The 20,082-nt window shown below is 37.1% G+C and overlaps 1 protein-coding gene across 1 annotated transcript in view; it reads right to left on the minus strand.

Moving 5' to 3' along the window:
- The window catches only part of ENPEP (glutamyl aminopeptidase), a 90,384-nt gene that overhangs the window by 53,346 nt on the left and 16,956 nt on the right, over positions 1 to 20,082 (minus strand). Inside the window, exons 4-6 of the mRNA XM_032254748.1 lie at positions 4,694 to 4,814; positions 1,975 to 2,129; positions 1,433 to 1,546 (exon numbers count right to left, since the gene is read on the minus strand). Of these exons, the coding sequence (XP_032110639.1) occupies positions 1,433 to 1,546; positions 1,975 to 2,129; positions 4,694 to 4,814 (390 nt within the window). The remainder of the gene's footprint in view (positions 1 to 1,432; positions 1,547 to 1,974; positions 2,130 to 4,693; positions 4,815 to 20,082) is intronic.

Genomic DNA, 20,082 nt, shown 5'->3' on the forward strand with positions numbered 1-20,082 from the left:
AAAAAAAAAAAAAAAAAAAAAAAAAAAAAGAATAAATTAATAGATGAAGGAATGAATTAATTGTTGTGTTGAACCATATGATTAAATTTCATTCATTTAAGAAGTGTACAGCAAATTCTTCTGGAATTTAGCCACTGCTTTTAAAACACTGAACTTGGAATATTAGACAATATTAAAATATTATAATTTCTTATAACAGTTTGATATAAGGGCTCCAGTTTACTTTAAGGGAGAAAATAAAGGATGACATAATTTTCCATTTATACAGCTTATTTTCAGTAAATTATAAAATCAGCAATTTTCCATGTAAATGAGTGTCTTTCAACGGGAGGAGAATTTTGCTACCCACGGGACATCTGGAAATATGTGGAGACATTTTTTGTCACAACGGAGGCTTGCAGGTTACTGACATTTAGTTAATAGGAGTTGGGTATGCTAACTATCCTATAATGCACAGGACAGTCCCTCACAAAAAAGAATTATCCAGTCCAAAATGTCAATAGTTCCATAGTGGAAGAAACCCAGATGTAGATAAAATTTTTAAAGAATTGTTGTAAATTAGCCTTTTCACTTTGTAAAGTAGGCTAGGGAAACTGTTAAGGGCTTCAAGTGTTTAACGTTTTTCTTCTGTCCAGTAGAGGGCAGTATTTTGCATAGTACAAACCCTCTTGTAATTAGACACATCTACATATTTGCACATTCACATATGCAATCAGATAAGAATAGTCCCATGATATAAATATAAATAACAAATATACCTAGATATCCTGGGAAAAAATTTTTAGGGTTCATAAAAGTTTCTATTCCAGGCATCTGAAGGACACACTGCATGTTAATAGGCATTACATGCACATTTGGGAGCTTTTAAGCTTACAAGATAGAGAATAACGTTCTATTTCACAGAGGGGAAAATGGACTCAGAGATATGTTGTAACTTGTTCAAGATTATATTCCCTGTCATGCATCTAAGAAATGATGTGTTTAGGACTTGAACTTGAATCTAACTACTAAGTTTATGTTATCTCTTCATCACACTATTTCTGCAATCTCTCTGAAATAAGGTAGTCATTCACAAATGAGACTCTGACATTTTTTCAAAGGGTTAGTACTATAGATACTTTCTTGAACACAGAGTTAACATTTTCTATGTCACCTATTTTTTTTTTTTTTTCTGCCTTGATAATGTGCTTTTGAGTGACTCTATCAAGGATATCCTCAAATTTGATGATCAGCTACCCTTCTAGGGACTGGGCAAAGGCTCTAAGCAAGGTGTAGTCAGTGGAAGTCAGTTGTTTCCACCCTGTCCTCACAGTGGAATTCCCAGTTCACCACTGTACTTGCCACCTGACTCAGGACCATTATCATAATTCACAGGCTTCCATCTGCTTTGCATGAGGAAAAGAGATTTGGAGTTTATGTGTTAAGGGCTCACCATTTGCCAGTCTGTTTCTGCATGGTTTACTCCCAGAAACTCAAAGAATGAAGCAAATCCTTCATTTAACCACAAGTCTTCCCACCAGTCCATGGTCACAATATTTCCAAACCACTGAAATTATAAGCAATAAAGAGATAATTACATTCTTATGGTTATGGTAGCTAGGCCTAGAAAATGTCAAAACATTTATTTGTCCTTGCCAATATTGTCACTGTGACAGAAGTGGCAGGCATTGTACTTAACATTTATTTCCTGCTTTATTCTGATTACTTAAATATTAAATTGTCCTTAATTTATTGCCCTTATTTAGTTATTACTGGGGATATACAAATTTATTCTTGTGTGTATTTCCTAAAGGCAAAACAATGTGTTTCAAAATCTCTTTATGGCTAAATGTTTATTAGTACTAAGAAAGATTTTCATGCAAGTTTTTCTGAGTTGGCTATTTTTTATTTGCTAAGTCATAAATAATTTGAATTATTCCTGTGGTCTTAAGCCACTTTGAAAAAACAAGCTGATTCCGTGCTAAGATCCAATACCTGATGCACAAGTTCATGGGCAACCACAGTGGCCACCCTCTGTTGGTTTGATGAGGCTGATTCCTCAGGGTCGTAAAGCAGGTTCGTTTCTCTGTAAGTGATGAGTCCCCAGTTCTCCATAGCACCAGTGCCGAAATCTGGAATAGCAATTTTATCTGTAGAAAAAGAAAGAGTCTCATGAGAAATACATTCTTTCCATTTGTTCATAGCATTTCTTACCAAATTAAGTTATTTGGATGAATTTTTTTTAAAAAAATAATTTCTTAAAGAAAATTGTAATCATATGTGCAAACATTTCTGTTCTAATGCACTCAAAATTTCCATGGAGCATTCCCTGTTGGCTCCAGATATGAAAGCTTTGTTTTGGTTTTAAAGAAAAACATTAATGGCAATGCTGCTATAATTTTATGTCTTTTGTTTCTGTATTTCATTTTTATTAGCTATATCTGTTTTAGGGGATAAGCTGTGAGGAAAAAGAGAATGAAGTTTTCAAATTAGTATTTAGAGGTTCCGAGCTTCTAAGTGTACAGATTTCCATCCAAAGATACAGAATATTCGAGAATATAAAACTCTGTTTTTCTCTAATTCTATAAAAATTAATGTCAACTTGATTCCTTACCAATCTAATAGCTTACCATCGCTTATATGCTTTAAATCAGTTGGAGAAACATGGAGTTGACTATATTCTCTCTAAATTCCCTTCCAGTTTTAAAATGTTGGATAGGAGTTTCTGTGATCTTACACATAATATCTGACAGAAGGAGGCAGTGTTGATCAGGTGTATGTTAAATCCCAAGACAGAAAATGCTCAGTTGATTAGTGGCCAGAATACAGTTTCCCCAGTTAATGAACTGTAAGCGGAATGTAATTTCTTTATTATTATGTATAATTTCAATGAGGCACAGAAATGAAAATAAATTGATTTTTTACTTAATGTATAAGAGAGGGCCCTTTCTTTTTTGTTAAAATAAATATTCTTAATGCTTTTTATAAAAGAATGAAGAGGATGTGTCTTAAATAGAGGTCAAGATTGAACTAGTAGTTTCCTCTTCATGCTATCTTCATTTTTACATTTGGTTATTTTATCACAAGACTGTCATTTAAAAGGTAGAGAAGTATCTCCCCCAAGGATCAATATTTTTCATAATGTGGTGGAGTGCAGACTGCACTTAATCCTTGAACAAAAGGAATTTTTTGCAATCTCATTTTTTTGGTCAGTATTGGCATTATAATGAACTCTTGTACATTTAACTCTTTGGAGTCTAATAAATACAGAAGTCACTTCTAAGGAGTCTAAGATATAATTAATTCTGAGAGATTGAAAATGCACATAAAACAGGATAAACGATTTGGGGAGAAGGAGAAACAAAGAGAGGAGAAGACAGTAATAAATTTGTGAGATTCCCACTTCTCAGGTTATGCTGGGTGTTACAACTGAGATAAAAGTCAAAAGATCTTTAAATTGATGTGCATAATATTTCATTAAATATTATTCTGATTTTTTAAAAATTGAGATAAGGTCTCCTTCTGCCACTCAGACTGCAGTGACACAATCATGGCACACTGCAACCTCAGCCTTCTGGGGTCAAGCGATTCTCCCACCTCAGCCTCCTGAGTGGCTGAGATTACAGGTTTGTGCAAAAACACCTGGTTAATTTTTTTATTTTTTGTAGTGACAGTGTTTCGTCATGTTGCCTGGTCTCAAGCCTCTGGGATCAGGTGATCTGCCCACCTGGGCCTCCCAAAATGTTGGGATTACAGGCATGAGCCACCACATCTGGCCCAATATTCTGATTCTGATGAAAACTTGTTTCTTTTTCTAGCTCCTTCACTAACATTTGTTAAGCACTCAAAAAAAGGAACTTGTCCATTGAAGAGATAGGCAGCATCTACAAGCTTGCTCAGAGCCATAGCCATTCCCACGCAAAGAATTTGGCATTCCCCTTGTTTGCATTGATAATTTATTAAAGGCAGAAACAGAAACAGGAAGGCCAACTGTTGGTTAATTTGTTTTCTTACTGCCTTCATTTCATCCCTACAAACATCTATATGGGTGTTATATTTAAAGTCATTGCTAGTAGCTCTTGAGCTTAATAAAGCATTTCTACTGTTGATAGAAATGTCATATGCACATCATTTTGGTTGTAGCCCCACTTTTACTTTAAAAATAATGCATGTCTCCCTCTGTATTAGAAAAATATTATTGCTGAAAAGAGCACCAGTATTTCATTAAACTGCTAGGGAATCTAGAATTTGCCTTGTACAACAATGGAAAGACTCAAAGCACATGGGACTCTTAAAATATCATCTATCCCTTTTATTTTTTTAACTCATTGTTGATAGGGAGGCAGAGCAAGTACTGGGATGGATACTGATTTTGAAATCAACTGATCTAGGTTGCTATTTGTGGCTCTATCACTACCAAGCTCTGCAATTTTGTGCACATACTTTCATCTTTAGTTGGAAAAACAAGACTATATATTTATCAGATAAGAACAGAGTACGGGCCAGGCAGTACGCATGGTTGCTCATGCCTGTAATCCTAGCAGTTTTGGAGGCTGAGGCAGGTGACCTACTTGAGCCCAAGATATTCTGGCATAAAATAAAAGGACTTAAGGATGACTGTTAACTAATGATGACATAATTAGAAGAAGCAAATTAACTTAGATGAAAACAAAGGCGATATTAAAAATAAGACAATTTTTAAAATGATTCTCACCTAATTTAGGAAGAGAATAATTCATACCAAAGTATTCTTCAAAATAATCAAACACACTTTTAGTTATGTTTGCAGCATATTCGGCTGTGTGCTTCTGCTCTGGCTGGACATAAATTGTGAGCTATTAAACAAAACACAAAAAATTCAGCGAAAATTATTCTTCATTCAACAAAATACCAACACCGTGATGCATGACATACTTGAAAGAAACTGGGCTTTGGAGCCAGATATGTCTAATTTGAATTTAAATTCTGCCTCACACAAGCTGTGCTGTCTCACGTAAATCACTTCACATCTCTAAGACTCTGGAGGAATTTTATGTAAAATGTTAATAAAACTTCACAACTCACTGAGTGATTTTAACAATTAGAAATAATGTAAGACACAATGGTTGGCACAGTGTTTCAGACATTTGAAAACTGTTATTAATTTTTTCTACTCAGAACATATATTTTCTTCTTAAAATCCATGAATTTATCCATTCATCCATCCATATACTCACCTATCAATTTCTCTCTCTCTCTCTCTCTCTCTCTCTCTGTGTGTGTGTAATTTGTCCTTGAGGAATTGAATTCCTGGGGTTTCTCTCATCTAAAGAGTCCCTGAATGCATGTTTTCCACTTGTGCTATTTTATCCAGTTATTTCAAAATAACCCTTCTGATATTTCAACTATTTCACTCCAGAGCCTAAAATATAATGCAAACTTTTCCTGAGAGGAATTCATCTTGGTAGCCTACATCAATTCTCTAAATCACTACTTTGTGTCCTTATGACATACTTTATAAATCAAACCAAGTACAGTACAATTCTAAGCATGTCTGATTTTATAATAATTTTTCAAGAATCCTCTTCAACATAGTGTCGTGAAAGTAGATGTGGTCTCTGGACAGGAATATCACAGGTGTTTAGGCATTTCACAATATGTGAAAGAGGAAGCAGTGCCTCAGACAACTAGTGTCTGCTCAAAGTTTGTGAGAAATTCAAGTAAAATATACCTGCTAAACCTACGACCTGATTCAAAACCCTCAAGGAAAGGAAAAGATGTAGTCATACAGTAAGTTCAAGACCATTTGCCTAATTAGAACAGCTGACTCAGGATTTAAACAAGAAAAAAAGGAATATTGCCTACACTCTTTATCATTCCTAATGCATTGATCATTTAGGCACACAGCCTGAACCACCTTTTCCTAGAAGCAAAGAACACTGGAATGATTCACTAATGTAAAGAACACATTCTGAAAGGGCATCCCTTAAATTACCAGTGCTGGCTGACTGTTCTCACAGCCATTGGGTAATTGACATTCTTGCCTTATTTGCGTAACTAAAGATGTGTTCATCTTCACCTCCGAAGACAGCACGGCTCACTCAATTATCTCAATATTCTTAGAAATTTTTTTTCTTAGAAGTGATGATACATTTACTCTAACAGCTGTTAAGCAATCGAAAAGTGAAACTGTTGGGATTACCCTCCTGTCCTCTTTGTGAACAATGACAGGCATCTTCCAAGAAGTTGAGTGAAACTAAGGCTTCAGTTTTTGGCCATTGAACAGAGTAAAGGGAATTGACCATCTAAAATAAAAGTCACCACGTTCATACAGGATTGCCATGTCATAAGCTGAGAGTCTCAGAATGTTTCCTCTGAGAACTAATTAGTGTGTCAAAACTCCCAGATTTTCTAGCACTTCTGTTCTCTACCATTAAAAACTTCAGGAAGCGCAGTCCTCTTGACCCACTCCACTGTTGTCTACACACTCAGTGCTTTGGTGCTGCACATAATATTTCGGGAGAGAAAGAGAATTGTGAAAAAAGAAGAAAGATCTTGTTGAGGTCTCCCACCGTAGGTGGCGCAACGGGAAGGAGAAAGACTCAATGTGCCGTTTCTCCTAATATTTTCTCATTTCTCATGTTGGTAAATAAACTCCCTTTAAGCAGTATGCTTCTGAGACCATGTAATTCCTTTTTCTTTCTCTGTATTTCTGTTGGTGACAGTAGAAGGCAATGTGTTTAAGGAAATAAAAGCAGTTCCTTCCTCTTTTGCTTCTGAGAAAGTCAGGTCCATAGAAATATACTCTGTCTTTGCAGCCTGGTCAGTCTGCAGATCACCCGTGATCTATGACCCTTCAGAATCAGGGCCAGCTCTTCACCAAGCAGGGACCCCAGCTCAGGCCAGCAGTGTGGTGGCCCCATCCCCTGGCTGAACATTCCCAGTAGCGGCAGCTCTGCATTTCTCTAAGGTGGAGGCAATCGAAAGCTGCTCTGCCACGGCTGCCGCAATGGCACTGCCCTTGCTGCCCTTCGACTAGGGAAGCAGCAAAGACTCTGAGTGCTTTAACCATACCTCTAGCAGGCTGCAGCCACCCTAAGGAGAAGTAGCCAGTTTGTCCCCACCACAGCTCCTGCTACTCCTGCTCATCACCACGCAGGTTTTTGGCTTGGGTTCACAATACAACCACCAGACCCTGGGCCGATTGCACGGATTGGTAGTGGCTCTGCATTTCTCTGGGGTGGAGTTCCAAGAGACCAGTGAACAGCGCCCTGCCACAGCCACTGCCAAGGTCCCTTCCTACTGCCTCCAAGCTGCAGAAGGAACATAAAGCCTGAGCTTGCTCCAAGGCTATGGTCAGCAGCCCAGGAGTGCCAGGCTGAGATCTGCAGCCAGCACTCAAGTGAGAGAGGAGCGCACCATTTCTGAACACTGAGAGGGAGCACAGCGGCAATCAGGAGGGAATACAGAGGAGCCATGTGGCTGAGCAAGAGCCTAGCTACTGGCCATTACGCTTAAGCACCATGTACTGTTGAAGCCCAAATCTTCAACACCAAAAATACTTTGCTAATATAACCCACCTGTGAACCCAGGGACATGCATTCGGCCACAATTAATGACCCAGGACAAACACTTGGTCCTCTGCAAACATCCAGGAAAGAAGTCAACTGACTGTACTCAAATTACAGCACAGTTGAGGGAACATCAGCCCACACAGATGAGAAAGAACTAGTGCAGGATCTCTGGCCACTCAGAAAGCCAGGCTGGCTTCTTTCTTCCAAATAACCACACTAGTTCCACAGCAAGGGTTCTCAACCAGGCCGAAATTACTGAAATGACAGCAACAGAACTCAGAATATGGATAGGAAGGAAGATCATTGAGATTCAGGAGAAACTTGAATCCCAATCCAAGGACTCTAAGGTTTACAATAAAACAATACAGGAACTGAAAGACAGAATGACAATTAAAAGAATATAACCAAAGTGACCAGACAGAGCTGAAAAACACACTACAAGAATTTCAATATGCAATCACAATTATTAACAGCAGAATAGGCCAAGCTGAAGAAAGAATCTCAGAGCTCAAAAACTGGCTCCCCAAACTAACTCGGTCAAACGAAAATAAAGAAAACATCATGGATAAGAAGAATTAATATTGTTAAAATGGCCATACTGCCCAAAGCAATTTACAGATTCAGTGCTGTTCCTATCAAACAATCAGTGATATTCTTGACAGAATTAGAAAGAAACTATTCTCAAATTCATACGGCTCCAAAAATAAAATAGCCAATGTGATCTTACGCAAAGATCAGAGGAATCATGTTACCTGACTTTAAACTATGCTACAAGACTACATGTAGTGTAGTTCAATGATGCTGGGATAACTGACTGGCCATATGCAGAAGATTGAAACTGGACCCCTTCCTCACACCATATACAAAGTCAACTCAAGGCAGATTCAAGACTTAAGTGTAAAACCTAAAACTGAAGAAACCCTGGAAGATACCCTAGGAAATACCATTCTAGACGTAGGATCTAGCAAAGATTTCATGACAAAGATGCCAAGAGAAACTGCAACAAAACCGTAAGTGGACAAATGGACTTAAACTAAAGAACTTCTGCACAGCAAAAGGAACTACCAACAGAGTAAACAGACAACCTACAGAATGAGAGAAAATATTTGCAAACTATGCATTCAGCTAAGGTAAAATATCCAGAATCTATAAAGAATTTAAATCAGCAAGCAAAACCACACAACCCTATTAAAAAATGGACAAAGAACATGAACAGACACTTTTCATATATGGCCCACAAGCATATGAAAAAAAGCTCAATATCACTAATCATTAAAGAACTGCAAATGAAAACTACAATGAGATACTATCTCACTCAGTCAGAATGGCTATTATTAAAAGGTCAAAAATAACATGCTGGCAAGCTTGTAGAGAAAAGGGAACACTTATACACTGTTGGTGGGAATGCAAATAGTTCAGCCATTGTGGAAAGCAGTTTGGCGATTTCTCAAAAAACTAAAGCAGAATTATCAATCGGTTCAACCGTCTCATTACAGGATATATAATCAAAAGAATATGAATTGTTCTGCCATAAAGACACATCCCTCCATGTGTTCATCACAGCACTATTCATAGTAGCAAAGACATGGATGGAATCAACCTAAATGCTCATCAACACTAGACCGGATAAATAACATGTGGTATAAATACATCATGGAATACATCACAGCCATAAAACATTAGATCATGTCCTTTGCAGCAGCATGGATAAAGCTGGAGGCTTTTATCCTAAGAGAACTAGCATAGCAACAGAGAACCAAACACCAAATCTTCTCACTGATAAGTGGGACCTAAACATTGAGTACTTATGGATGCAAAGAGGGAAGCAATAGACATCAGGGCTTACTTGAGGGTAAAGAGAGGGAAGAGGGTAAGAATGGAAAAACTATCAATCAAGCGCTAAGCTTATTACCTGAGAGATGAAATAATCTGTACATCAAACCCCCATGAAATGCAATTTGCTATAAAGCAAACACACATATACCCCTGAACCTAAAATAATAGTTTAAAAAAAAAAGAAATATTTTACATAAACATAAAGTTACCTTAAAAAAAATCAGGTCATACATTTTACTCTATGACTGCTACTTTCATCAACAGAGCCAAACAATCAGAGAATATATAGCTACAGCCCATTAATTTTGTAACATAATTAGCCAAAGCATAACTGTGTCTTAACTACCATATATCACAAACATTTTTATATTAAAGATTCTAGCAACATCCCAACATTTTCTGTCATTTAAAGTTCCAACATGGTTGCTGTAATCCGTGTAACAACAGAACGTCTGTGATGCTTGGATTTGGTGACTTTAAAAAGCAATCTTCTGCGTGCTGATGCCTTCACTCATCCTCACCACGCTTCTCTGCTCTCTGACCTCACCTTAATGTACTCTCCATCTGCATCTCCTTTTCCTTTGGGCTTTGGCAGAGGTGGGTGACTCTCCTCTGGCATCTGCTAACCCTCAGCACTTCTGTCCATGATAATGTTCAGTAAATTACCCCTGACTTGTCATCATTATTTAATAATTGCCATTTTTCTAGTGTATGTGCTTGCTTTACTGAGATGATTTCTTTTGTTTTTTTTTTTTGAGACAGAGTCTTGCTCTGTCACCAGGCTGGAGTGCAGTGGCACAGTCTTGGCTCACTGCAACCTCCACCTTTTAGGTTTAAGTGATTCTTCCGCCTCAGCCTCCCCAGTAGCTGGGACCACAGGCACATGCCACCACGCCTGGCTAATTTTTTTGTTTTTTTAGTAGAGATGGGGTTTCACCATGTTGGCCAGGATGGTCTCGATCTCTTGACCTTGTGATCCGCCCACCTCAGCCTCCCAAAGTGCTGGGATTACAGACATGAGCCACGGCGCCCGGCCTACTGAGATGATCTTTTAAGTGTGTGACTAGCCATACTGAAATAACATGGAGTGAGGAGGGATGCATACATGTATTTTCTTTCCTCTTTATCTTTTAAAAGAGTCATATATGCCTTTTTAAATTTAAGGACCCTATTAAAGGTTAAATATAAGGTTTGTATGTCAACTTTATCACTTTATATGTAAACATTATATATAAACATAAATATGAAATTGTTAAGGCTTCAAGAACCCAACTTTTATGCATATATTTACATTTTGAAGACAGTAACTTCCCTAGGCAAATTAAATTACCTGGTATATCAGTGTTGGATACCATTAGTCACCTTTCAAAGCATTGAATCTATGGAGCTAATGTCAGTGGAAAAATTTGGGCTTTCTACAGGCTGTATTCAGCTGATTATTCTTTTGGGAGGTGTGACACATCTGCTTTATCATTGTTGTTGCTTTCCCTTATCCAATTGGAGCCTACTGTGATGTAGGCTCTTGGAGTTCTTAATGTTATCCCCTTTCATTCCAGCGTCTTGAACAATTTGAGAGCTAGAACTTAAGTCCATGAGAATTGATTCCCCGTTGATTCCTATTACTTCCTTTGTATGTCCCTTTGCTAGACTTGACTTTGCTTGACAATCATGACTAAATGCACTAGATCAACCTTCCTTGAACAAGTTAATGGGGCTGTGCACCATCTTTATCTTCAATGATTATTTATGCCCCTGCAGCCAAACCCAAGTACAAAGCTCAGCCATAGGAATATTATGATTACTTTCTAGCCTTATTATTAAGAACTTAAATTTTTTCAAGTGATAAACACTTTCCATGCAGCGTCTCTTTTACTCCACACATCAATTCTATGAATCCAGAATTATTAATAATGATAGAGAAAAAGTATTCTGCATCACTGATGATTACCCCAATCCTTTCACTGGTCCGGTTTCCACAACCACTTATCCACAATAATAAAATCCAATGAGTTCTAAAAAGCAAAAGCTTTTTATAGGTTTAAGCAAGCTAATTTAGCAGTATCGTATGACCTGAACTGTTAAGAGGTTTTCAATTTTTCTCACTATAAAAAATTACTGTTATCACTGATTCTGTCTCACTGATTATAAGGCGCTGCCCCAAATCCTGCTGTAGTTAATAACACATAGTATTCAAACTACATTACCTTTCACAAATCTGAAAATTTCTGAATTCCAACATACAACTGGCCATGAGGGTTTGAGATAAGGATTGTAGACCTCTATTTATAATTTTAGAGTTTGAAGGTAATTTAAAATAAACTTCCTCATTGTATACATGAGAAAAATGAAGTCTAAGGCAGAACTGACGCTGGAATTCAGGACAAAGTTTGTTTTCACTATGTCATGCTGCCTATTTTCTCTAGTTGTAAGACTGAATCCTGAACTCCCCTAGCTGCAATATAGAGATAACAACAGCACTTATGTCATAGGGTTATTGTAAGGATTAAGTAAGATAACACATAAGCAATGTATAACATGTAATAGTTCTATGTGTCCCATCAAAAGCATTAGTCTCATTCGAGATAATGCGCTGAATTATTAACCTCGGTAATTTTCTTTGTGCATACTTCCTTATATGTGATTGATACTCACGCTGTGGTGTCCACATTGCCATTAGGAACATTAGGAAAATGCAGGGGGAAAAAAATAAACGTTACAGTTTTGACTTTCAAAACAGGCTTTTGATGCCCACACAACAAATGTAAAAGCCCAAACTTTTTGGATTACAAGAGCCTGGTTTCAAAAGGCTTTTAGCAATAAAAACAGAAGGCCAGGAAAAAAGCAAACTACAGGGTTTTTCACTGTAATAATAGATTGAAAAGAGAATACAGAGATGTCCAGGCTTCTCTGTCTCAAAAAACTAGATTTACCTGGGCCAGGGAGGAAGGAAGGTTGAAGGGACAAGACCTTAAACAGATCCTGAAAGAGCATGAGGGCGCTGAGATGAGGGCACGGAACTTAAAAAGACCATGTGAACAGAAAAGAATCAGCTTAAACAGACTGCCTGTTACCATTGCCCCCCTCAACTGGGTCAGAAGCCAGGCAGGGGCCTACAGGTTCCACCTGGAAGTGCTTCAGGTCAGCCGTGCCCTGGGGCCACATCCTTACTGTCCTTGTCTATTGATAGAGGTGACCACACATTCAGGTTTGCCCAGGAATGTCCTTGGAATGTAAATGGTCACTTTACTTATTGACAGTAGCCTGACTTCTCATAGTTGATCATCCTGAAGAAGTTGCATCATTTATCTCTTGAGGTTTTGCAAGGTCTCATCTGAGCTGCTCCAAAGAGCCACACCATTTTAAATAACGAGGACTCTTAAAGGATCCCCAAAACACAAGGTGAGATCCTTGGCACTCAGGGCTAGTAACACCAAGAAAGACCTGAAAACACACTTGGGTGGCACCAGGCAGTGGTGTCTGTTGCACATCTCAATTGAAGTAAAGATATCAGCATATTTCACTCCCTTCAGGGTTTAGCATCCTCCTGTGCACAGAGTAGGTGCTTAATAAAGACATAAAATAATCAGTTTGAAGGAACTTTTTCATTATCAATACTGAGGTAGCCAGGATGAGACAGAGAAAATAAATCCATATCGTTTTTAAATCTATAAATGTGTATTTAAGGTACATGGCTGGTATTACTGAACATGCCATAAATGTGTTAAACTTTATAAAGTTTATGTTCTTCTAAATATCCTTCTAGCAATAGGTGGAAAGTTAGCAGAGGAGGGTACTTAGTAGAAAGAAATAGTGATACATCAGTTTTTTTTCTTTTTAAGCTTTGCCTTAGCAATGTGATATATTCTTTTTTTTTTGAGACGGAGTTTCACTCTTGTTACCCAGGCTGGAGTGCAATGGCGCGATCTCGGCTGACCGAAACCTCCGCCTCCTGGGTTCAGGCAATTCTCCTGCCTCAGCCTCCTGAGTAGCTGGGATTACAGACACATGCCACCACGCCCAGCTAATTTTTTTTTTTTTTTTTTTTTTGTATTTTTAGCAGAGACGGGGTTTCACCATGTTGACCAGGATGGTCTCGATCTCTTGACCTCGTGATCCACCCACCTCGGCCTCCCAAAGTGCTGGGATTACAGGCATGAGCCACCACGCCAGGCCATATATTCTTTCTAAATTTTAGTTTGCTCCTTCCTTGTAGATAAATTAGTATGAACAGGCAAAACCTTGGCTTGAAGTTTAGGTGCCAAAACACTTTTTATCTGCTGCGGCTATGCTGGTTCAAAACATGTTCAGAACTCTTTGAGTTCAGAACCCAGCTGCTATGAAGCTCTGTTTGAGAAGAAACCCAGCATGGCCGTTAGGTAATACAAGCATTCATTGGCAGCTTACTTTCCATTTAAATTAAAATTTAAGTTGTCTGATGCTTGCTCATTATTACTGCAGTATAATTTTTAAGAAATAAAAAATGAACATTTAAAAAATCTAATTTACCTCATAAAATTTTACATTATTTTTATTTTGTTTATATTTTTGTAAATTTAAATAAAAAAATAAGAATCATTAGCAATCCTCCATGGTTTACTAAATTAATCAGATTCCTTCAAGGATGATTAATAATCTTCAATTTAAAGTAAACTTTCCAGTAAATAAATTAATTTTTTTAACTAATTAAAATGTTCTAGAAATCAAATTCATTCTGAAAACTTAGCAAAGCCACAGCCAAAATAACTTTTTTTATTTTTTAAAAATTTTTGAGGGTGGGGAGAGCCAGTGATGTCTCTGCTTATTTTTGAGCACTAATCTCATTCATGATTCCACCCCAAAATAACTTTTTAAAATAATGAAATGACCATATGTCAAAAATAATTCTGAGGAAAACAGAAAAATCACCTTTAGAACACCACAATAATAATTGTTGTGGACGTCCACTGGGGAATGCTACAATAAGTGGTCAAACCCTGAAGAAGAAACAGGAAATTTACATAGCCTTTAATTATCGCTCTCTAAATATTTATTAATCATTGTAGTGGTCATAATGTATATCCATAAATTCTTTGTTATCCCCCTCCCCTGCCAGGAAGTGGAGCTTAACTCTCTTCCCCTTGGGTGTGGACTGCATTTACCGATTGCTTCTAACAAATGGAATATGGAAAAGAAAACTAGTAAACTGCAGCAGAGAAACCTAGAAGATACCATCTCAACCAAGTGATCAAGGTTATCATCACCAGGAATAAGTCATGATGATGTCATGTACCCCATATAGGATGTGATGAAAAGGACCCTTCACTTCTGTGGTATTCTCCAAAATCCAAAGCCTCAGTCTAATCTTGAGGAAACACCACACAAATCCAAATTGAGAAACAGTCTACGCAATACCTGAACAGTAGTACTCTTAAAAAATGTCGGAATCATAAAAAGAAAAAAAAATTGAGAAATGTCATATATTACAGTGAATTAAGGAGATAAATTGCTAAGTATAATGTAGACATATCATCTATTGGATTTTGGAGCAGAAAAAGCACATTAGTGAAAAAATTGGTGAAATCCAAGTAAAGGCTGTTGTTTAGTTAATAGTATTGTATTATATTGATTTCTTCGATTTGACGAATATTTAATAAATGTTTGATATTAACATTAAGGGAAGATTACATGGAGACTCTGTTGTGTCTTTGCAACTCTCTGTAAATCTAAAATTATTTCAAAATAAGAACTTTAAAAATATATCTGAACATTAAAGCAATGAAACTTAATAAGACTATTTCTGAAGAGAAATACATAAATCAAAGTCCATAGCACAAAACCTAAAACTGTTATAGTCTGTGTTAAAAAAAAAAAAAAAAAAAAAGAGAGTCTGTGTTTAAAAATCCATGGCACATATACATACATACTCTCTGCCCTCAGCCAATCTTTCTAATCCAGGCAAACAATGGACTAAGAAGCAAGTAAGACGACACAGATAGTAGGAAGAACCCATTCACAGATACAATCCTAGATGCAATTATTTAGCAATCATCCTGTAAGATTTTTTAGAAGAAATTACAACGTAATCCCTTCTACTGAGTTATTAGAATTAATATGGTCATAGTATAAACCTAATTAAATAGATAAGATCTTACACCAGCATTCTCTTAGTGAATAATTCTTCCCAACTTCCTCTTCTGTTCAGGAAAGCCAAGGAAAATTTGACTGGAGTTGAAATAATCTCCAACAAGGTAATTTCTTCTTTTTGCACATACTTCTTTATAAAATACAGAGGCCAAATGCCTCCAAAGAAATTCAAGGCCTTCTAAGATTTTGTTTCTCAGGAACAGAATCACCAATGACTTTATTTTATTTTTTATTTTATTTTATTTTATTTTATATTTTATTTTATTTTATTTTATTTATTTTATTTTTTTATTTTTGAGACCGAGTCTTGCTCTATTACCCAGCCTGAAGTGCAGTGTCGCCATCTCTGCCCACTGCAACTCTGGCTCCTGGGTTCAAGTGATTCTCCTGCCTCAGCCTCCCGAGTAGCTCGGATAACAGGCATGTGCCATCACACCTGGATGATTTTTGTATTTTTTGAAGAGACAGGGTTTCGGCATTTTGGCCAGGCTGATTTCAAACTCCTGACCTCGAGTGATCCGCGCGCCTCAGCCTCCCAAAGTGCTGGGATTACAGGCGTGAGCCACTGTGCCCGGCCACAATTACCATTTAACTTGTCCTGAATTTGATTCCTTAAAGACTCATGAAAAGCTAAAGCATTCTGGCAAAGAATTCTGTAGGTCAAATGCACTGCAGAAGGCATCACAAATCTAATAACTTCAAATAATTTTATATATACTACTGTGGGTGATTTTCCTTTTCCTTACTTTGTGTTTTTCTTACAGATTTTCAATAATGTACATGAATTAAACTTATAATTTTTAAAACTAAAAAATATATTTATAATACATTGTTCTTGATTTGAAAATGAATTGCAATATATTCTAACGGGGACATTCATGACATGCTTATTGGGGATATTGTTTACTGTCTGATGACTCCTAAAAGAACAATAGGATTACATTTTTTAAAAAACAATAACTCAATCATTTATTCACATAACCAAAAAGTCATATAATCTCTCTGTACTAGGCACAGTTCAGGGTGTGTTCACTTGTTTGTTTTTCTGTGGTGAAATTCAGTGATTTCATTTACTTTAAAATGCTGGCTGGGCGCAGTGGCTCATGCCTGTAATTCCAGCACTTTTGGAGGCCGAGGCGGGCTGATCACTTGAGGTTAGGAGTTCAAGACCAACCTGGCCAACATGGTGAAACCCCATCTTTAAAAATAAAAAAAATGAAAAAAGAAAAAAACCCTAATCAATCAACTTAAACCTGAAGAAGGCCTCAGGAGTAGATTTCTTGCAGAGTTGTAAAAAAATCCTTCCATCAGTGGCTGGCCTTAATTATTGCTAAACTATTCTAAGTAACTCTTCATGTTACTCTGTTTAGGATTGGTTCAAAACGCAATGCAATTAATTAAAAAGAAAATATGAAGAGTGAAAAGTCTTCTGAGCTACCTTCAAAACCAATTTAATTTTTTCATGAGCAACAAGGATATTTTAAACATAATGAATGATTCAACTACTAAAGACTGCTATACTCTCTCCAACTAAACAATTAAGAATGTAGGCATTGATTCTGTGTTTATTGATATAAAAGACCTACTTTCAGAGCGGCAAATATACCCAAGCCAATTTAATCAGGGCTTAGATTGCATAATGTAATCTGATTATGAATAGCAGGTGGTTAATGTACCAGAATAATACTGTCAAAAGCAGAGAGGATAAGAATAGTCACCTAATAATGATGTACATAGCAACTACATGACTTCATTTTTTATTTTTGTTTTTTACTTAAAAAGTAATAAAAGGACTTTGGGCCCAGGTGGTACAGTAAAGGGATACTTTGATGTACCCCCACTAATCCTTCTAATATGCAGAAATTATTGCTAAAATATAAAAATGGGAACAAGACATAAGGATAGGAAGCTATTAATATATTAAGCTCCAGTTTTGGAAGGAATCAGTCAGAAACAGATCCCGGGGATGAGACCCAAGCCATGCTTTGAAAATCATGTTATAAAACTCTGACTACTATTTCTGATTGTTTTCTCATCCCTTTTTGGGCTTTCTTTTATGATGATCATATTCTTGAATCTTTGAATGTATTAATTAAAGGCTGTGTGTGTGAATGTTTATTTTGTTATGACTTTTTTGGAATTCTCTTTTGTTTCTCCAATTATCACTGTTTACTCCCACTGTGTTTCTATTTGTCTTGCATTTTTTCTTTTATATTACTTATTTTCCTCATATACCTGGTTGTCTTAACTTATCTGTTCAGGTCTAAGGATGTAGGACTCTGAGGCTGGTGTGAGTTTCTTCTGATGTTACATTTCGATAGATTTAAGTAGGTTGATTTTCTGTAACTCTCTGGAGTGGGAAATCATAGCAGGAGCAGTTTATACTTGCGGGGTGTCAACAATTAGATTTCAACTTACAGTGAGTGGGTAGGGAGCCAGGAGGGGAACCTCCCAAATGCCAGGGGAGGAACTCACTGTGGAGCATTAGCATTCACACTAGATGCCTTAACTTTCTCCCATAAGGTTCTGCTCAACTTTTAAAGGAAATGGCCCCACAGTTTTTTCAGGAGGGGAAACTCTGGCTGCCTATCTTCTGTGGAAGGGTTGGAGTCAGGGGAAAGTGGCACATCTCATTTTCTTGGAATTTTTCTGCCTCAGAGCCTCTGAAAAGTTTCAAAAGGTAGTTTGGCTTCTGTTGATCTCATAAAATAGATGATCGAAAAGTCATATATTAAAACATTATATTTGTTTCCTTCCAAAATGATGGAACACATCACTTATTTAAGACAGAATGTTATGCTCTCAGTCTTCATAGAAGAACCATTTAAGAAATAATTAACACCTACAGGACATTTTGGGCTCTTTTGCAAAACTGTATTTTTTCATTAGGTCACTTCAAATCCTTTATATAAAATCCATCCTAAGAACCCAGCTAACTAACTGGCACGGACTCTAATGATTCACCTACCTAGTAAAATATAACATTACAAGTATGCGTCCTTGGTCAGAGGACCAGGTGATAGAGTCATATTGGAAATTCAAGCTCACTGTCACTATCAGAAAATAACTCCAAGTACTATGTCCTCTGCTGATTGGTTAACTGCATTGTTCTTGCCTATGAGACTCTGTCATCTTTAGTAGAATTGCTTAGCCTTTCTGTTTTCTCTTGGTATTTCTACCTCAAATAGAAAAACTTTCCCAGAATGTAATAATAATTTTTAAGAATTGGTGTGGAAAACACGTGCACATGATGAAAGACAGCCATGCAATTGAATTGTCAATGATGAAGAAAGCACCTTCAGATGAAAATTGTATGTTTGCTATGAGACTGAATTAAAAAAACAAGCTGGACTAATGTTCTCACCTCTATATTAGCAAGAGGAATGCCATCAACTGCACTCAGAGCAATCCAGAAAAAACAACTTCCTCTTTCGGATGCCATTTCCTTTTCATACCAAATACTATCTATCAGCCACTGGTAGTTCCCTTCGCCATGACTGAAGTTTGCATCACGACAACATATGTGGCCAGGGAAAGTTACACTATGGATGAGTCATCATGATATGCAGCCCTTTGTAAAAGTCTGTGGACATCCCCTACTCGCTACAATTATACAGTATAGGCAGCATGCTGGCAACCCAGGTTGAAAACAACTAAATATCGGTTCCTACTACACCAAAGCAAAGGCAGATTTTCCTGGGAGTTCATTTCACGGGAGATAGAGGAACTCATCCCCTCTCCTCCAATGACTGATGCAGAGATAAAGATATTTTCAGGATATCACACTTCAGAAGGCTAAGCAAGATACAATATTTGGAAGGAGTTTGGAATTTAAGTCTCTGCTACTTGCCCCTGAGTGATCCTGAACAAATAACCTAAATTCAATTAGGTTCAATTAAACTTCAATTTTTCTCATCTCTAAAATGAGGGTGATGATTTCCTCCTTATAAAATTATGTTGTAAAGATGATGAGGCTTTTTATATATAAAATATATGGCTCAGAAGTGGATTAACTTGCTTAATAGACAGTCTAAACAAATGTTCAGAACATAAGCGAAATAGAGGCCTTCAAAATAAAAAAAATAATAATTAGGTAAAAGTATGTGGTTCTTCTAAAGAAAATGATTGGACCAGGTGCAGTGGTTCACATCTGTAATCCCAGCAATTTGGGAGGTCAAGGCCGGTGGATCACCTAAGGTCAGGAGTTCGAAACCAGGTTGACCAATATGGTGAAACCCCATCTCTACTAAAAATGCAAAAGTTAGCCAGGCATGGTGGCAGGCACCCATACTCCCAGCTACTCAGGAGGCTGAGGCAAGAGAATCGCTTGAACCCAGGAGGTGGAGGTTGCAGTAAGCTGAGGTCGCACCACTGCACTCCAGCCTGGGTGACAGAGCGAGACTCCATGTCCAAAAAAGAAAGAAAGAAAGGAAGAAAGAAAGGAAGGACGGAGGGAAGAAAGTGATTAAACTAGGAGTCTTGATATTTTAAAAAGCGTAACTATATTTTATTATACTTTTAAAAAATGCTTTTGGATACTTTGGGCCACTTTCCCCTTACTCCATTTTTCTCTATTGTTCTATTGTATTAT

The sequence above is a fragment of the Sapajus apella genome, unplaced genomic scaffold (genome assembly GCF_009761245.1).
Source record: "Sapajus apella isolate SASKATOON/1434 unplaced genomic scaffold, GSC_monkey_1.0 scaffold87, whole genome shotgun sequence".
Lineage (NCBI taxonomy): Eukaryota > Metazoa > Chordata > Mammalia > Primates > Cebidae > Sapajus > Sapajus apella.